Source organism: Rhamphochromis sp. 'chilingali' (genome assembly GCF_963969265.1).
Source record: "Rhamphochromis sp. 'chilingali' genome assembly, chromosome: 17".
NCBI classification, from domain to species: domain Eukaryota; kingdom Metazoa; phylum Chordata; class Actinopteri; order Cichliformes; family Cichlidae; genus Rhamphochromis; species Rhamphochromis sp. 'chilingali'.
In genome coordinates, this window is record NC_137944.1 from 29,956,008 (window position 1) to 29,960,224 (window position 4,217).

General features: G+C 40.0%; 1 protein-coding gene across 1 annotated transcript; it reads left to right on the plus strand.

Annotated features, from left to right (window-relative positions):
• Positions 1 to 860: 860 nt before the first annotated feature.
• On the plus strand, positions 861 to 3,105 carry LOC308384833 (uncharacterized protein). Its single transcript, XM_080863464.1, has 3 exons — positions 861 to 1,554; positions 1,871 to 2,006; positions 2,289 to 3,105. Exons 1-3 carry the CDS (start codon positions 959 to 961, stop codon positions 3,039 to 3,041), a joined length of 1,485 nt encoding a protein of 494 aa, XP_080719590.1. The 5' UTR covers positions 861 to 958; the 3' UTR covers positions 3,042 to 3,105.
• Positions 3,106 to 4,217: the final 1,112 nt, after the last annotated feature.

Genomic DNA, 4,217 nt, shown 5'->3' on the forward strand with positions numbered 1-4,217 from the left:
TATATTGTGAATTCTGCGTGTTTTCATTGTCACACAAATGTATACATTTTCAGCTTAGACTGAACGTGTTTGTTTGTCATTCCTTTCAAATCAAAGATTTTAGTAGCAACTATTGTATTAAAACATTGCACAGGCGTTTTACTCTGATTACACAAACTTCATGTAGGAGTAGGTCACAGATAAGAGGTACTAATTTGTAAATTTGACCTCTGACCTCACAGAGATCAAATGTGACAGGATATTTGTACTCTAATTTTCAGACCATAAGGCGCACTCAAAATCCTTTAATTTTCTCAAAAACTGACAGTGCACCTTATAATCCGGTGCGCCTTATGTATGAATTCTGGTTGTGCTTATTGACCTGGAACCGATTTTATGTGCTACACGGTGCTCAAAAATCTGTCAAAAATTGTTTTAATACGACTTTGGATCTCGTGATCATTGCGCTAGCCGTAGGTCAGCCGTACCTAGAGATGATCATTTCCATATTTGAAGATCACCTCTTCCCTAAAAAAAAAGAAATCTACTGCCAAGGTTCTTCTCGTGGTGCGTTAGAGCCGAGGATGATGAAGACGCAGAAGCTAAAGCAATTTCTGAAACACGTTTAGAAGAATTTAAAAGTAATATATTTCCAATACTGGAGAAAAAATCATCATCTGGCATTAGTGTCAGCACACTCATTCAGTGTAAAAAATCAAACTTGCTTACAGTCATTTCTTTCACAATTCAACAATAAAAGCTGAGTTGCCCCATAAACTCAAATACATTAAGGGTTTCAACTAATCCTTTAACGTTTTGGAGCAAAAGTTGGTCTCAGATGAACTTTATTGCTGGCAAAATGAATGAATAGACTACTTGCACTAGGGCATGTGACGTATTTCCGTTTCCAAATAGTACCGCTTGTGCGTTTCCGGTACGTTTGCTTATCTATCGGTAGCTATGCTAATGTCGCTTCAGAATGAGTATAAAAAGGAAAGTATTTAAAACAGAACATTTTCAAAAACAGGAGAAGAAATACTCCGAGCATTGCTGTGTCCCACTTTGTTCAGCTTCAGCCAAATTTAACGGCATACTAAGTTTTCATGCCTTTCCGACCCATTCCGACTTGAGAAGACAATGGCTGGTAAATATACGCCGGGATCATTTCACGATTACCTCTCACACCAGGGTCTGCTGCAGACACTTTGCCAGTGATCAACTCATAGAGCCAACAACCCTCGATGGTCGAAGGCGGCTTATTAAAGGTGCTGTACCAACACTTTTTGAGTGGAATGGCTATAAAGTTGAACCACCGCGGCGTAGTGTTTGGGAGAGAACGGAGCGACGCCCTGAACTAGTTCCTCCTGACAATCAAGAAGAGCACAGTCTTACAAGAGATCATGACTACTGCTCAGTCCCTGAGCCATCTGCATTGGACATATCTGCATCAGCTGCAGAAGACCTGTCCAAAGACGTGGAGACTCTGAGGAAGGAAATACAGGAGTTACGTGTCCAGCGAGAATTTGGGTTACAGCGTTTTGCTGGCTCCGACACTGACATCCGATTCTATACCAGGTACATCTAAGTTCTATTCAAGCTAACTGTTTAAAATATACCAAGGTCACCATCAGTTAAATTTCGAAAGTTTTTCCAGTCTTAATGAAAACAAAATAGAAATTTACTTTTTCTCTGCTGATTGTATGTTTTATGTAGATGCTTTAGTATTTAAACAATATCCTAATGCTACAGGTAAAATACAACACCAAATACTCTTAATCAGACTATTTTATACAGCATTCCATTAGCATATTTGTCACAGTTCACATTATTTTTATGTCAGTGTGTAATGTTAATTAATGATTGACATGATGTATGTCTCTCTCGTGAATAGATTTCCAAGCTATGATCATTTGATGGCATTCTGGGTTTTGATTGAGCCTTGCATCTATAAAATGATCCGGGTTTCAAGAGCCAAGTCAGCTGCCAATCGGAACGAAGAAGTGTTGACACCTGCACGCACATCAACAGTAGGTTATGGGTTTGTTGGTAGTTAGAACTAGAGGTGTAATGTTATTGTATTTATGTACAATAACATTACTTTATGTACAGTAGCATACATACACAGGTGTATGTATGCTAGACTCAGTATCCTTTACATACATACACCTGTGCACTACAGCACCTCATTGTTTACCCCATGGTACAGTATGGTATGCCTAACCATTACAAAACATTTAGCCAAGAAAAGCATAATTTTACTAGTTCATGGCTTAAGGAGTAACATTTTCCCTTTTGTTTTCACCTTCCAGAGGCAGCTGCTACAGCCAATTGACGAGTTTTTTCTTTTCCTGGTTTTCCTGTCAGTTGGTTTGAAGGAGAGGGACCTGGCACACCGATTTAACATACACCAGTCCACAGTGAGCCGCATTATTGCAACATGGACAAATTTTCTTGCCACTGCACTGGGGTCTCAGTGCATCTGGCTTACACGTGAAGAAGTGCAAGCTTACCTCCCTGAGGAATTCAAAGATTTCTCAGACACCCAGATGATCCTTGACTGTACAGAGCTGAGGTGTCAGACACCATCCTCACCACTTCTCCAAAGTGAAATGTACTCTTCGTACAAATCCCACTGTACGATGAAAGCCCTGGTTGGCATAGCTCCACATGGTCCAGTGACATTCATCTCTAATCTGTATGCTGGTTCGGTTAGTGACAAGGAACTATTCAAACAATCAGGCATTGCTGAGAAGTTGACTGAAGACATGGCAGTGATGGTAGATAAGGGCTTCCTAATCACTGATTGTTGTAAATGCAAAGTGTACTGCCCACCTTTTCTATCTAAGCAGAAGCAGATGCCAGCATACCAGGTTAAGGAGACGCAGGCCATAGCCAGACTCAGGGTACATGTGGAGCGAGTCATTAGGAGGATCAAACAGAACAAACTTTTTGATAGCATCATTACCATGTCACATGTTTATAATATCAACCAACTGTTTGCAGTGGCATGTATGCTGTCAAATTACCAGAACACAGCATTAGTTAAAAAATGGGTTAAGTGAGACAAGATGGATTTTTCCCAAGACACCAGTGCCAGTACAAGTAACTTATGGAAAATGACCTGCAGCTGAGGCCACTACAGTTGAATTTTAGTGCAACACTTCCGCGTTCTACGTAGTCCTGCTCCAGTGCTTCCGGTGCGGTTAAACCATGGCGACGTTCTACACTCGATGCCTACAAGAGCTCCCAAAATTGAACATCACCGATGTTCATCGGATTTGCAGAGTGACGACTACCCCCGCCAGCAAATTAGATAAAGGATTTAAGTTATATGCTGCATCTTATATACACAACTACGAAGGTAAGAAAACGTAAATTAACCGACAAAGAAACGCTAGCTAACGTCAAATGCAAACACTACGTTACTCCGCTATGTCCTTCATTTGATGTCAGTTCTCTACATTACATGTTTTCTTAAACGGTGTTTTATGTCGTCCTAAACTATAGTTGATTTTTTCTTAACTAATGTCACTTTTGTTGTTAGACACTGTTATATTAGCGTTAGGTAGTTGGCTAACTATGGAGGTAGTTAACTACCTAATGCTACTCTTGCTAAGTGTAAAATATATATGTTTAAGACATGCTGAAATGAGTAATACAGAAATAATGCTAATGGTACTTGTATCTTTATTCAGTGTCCAATAAAGACAGGTTGTCAGGGGAGGTCGGTGTGAGAGCCCTGTGCTACAGGTCGATGAGGAAGAGTGAGGCACCACACAGACTAAGTGTAGGCAGGAAGCTGTGTAAAGTTGTTAATCCCCGTTCTGTGGGGTTCAGTTCATTTAAGCATTAGTTAAGGTCATTCCTAAAGGCCCATCAACTTGAATGTTTTCCTTGTCTCCCTGCTTTATCACTCCTAATTTGTCTAGTCAGATAGTTAAATCAACGTGTGTTTGGGTGATCAGAAACATTTGACAACAAGTTAATACTGCAAATATACACAATCTAAGTTATTACAGTTATCAAGCATGGTTAAGTTGTTTTAATAGGGAGAGAAGGAAACACTAAGCATTCAGGAGGGTACGTAACCATAACACTGAACTAGAGCTGGGCGATAGAACGATAACGATATGTATCGCGATATAACTTTGACTCGATAGAGAAATTAAGCTATCGCGATAGACCTCGCCGCTCTTGTCCTCAAGAAAGAAAAAAAAAAGAAAAGAAAAAAAAAAGGT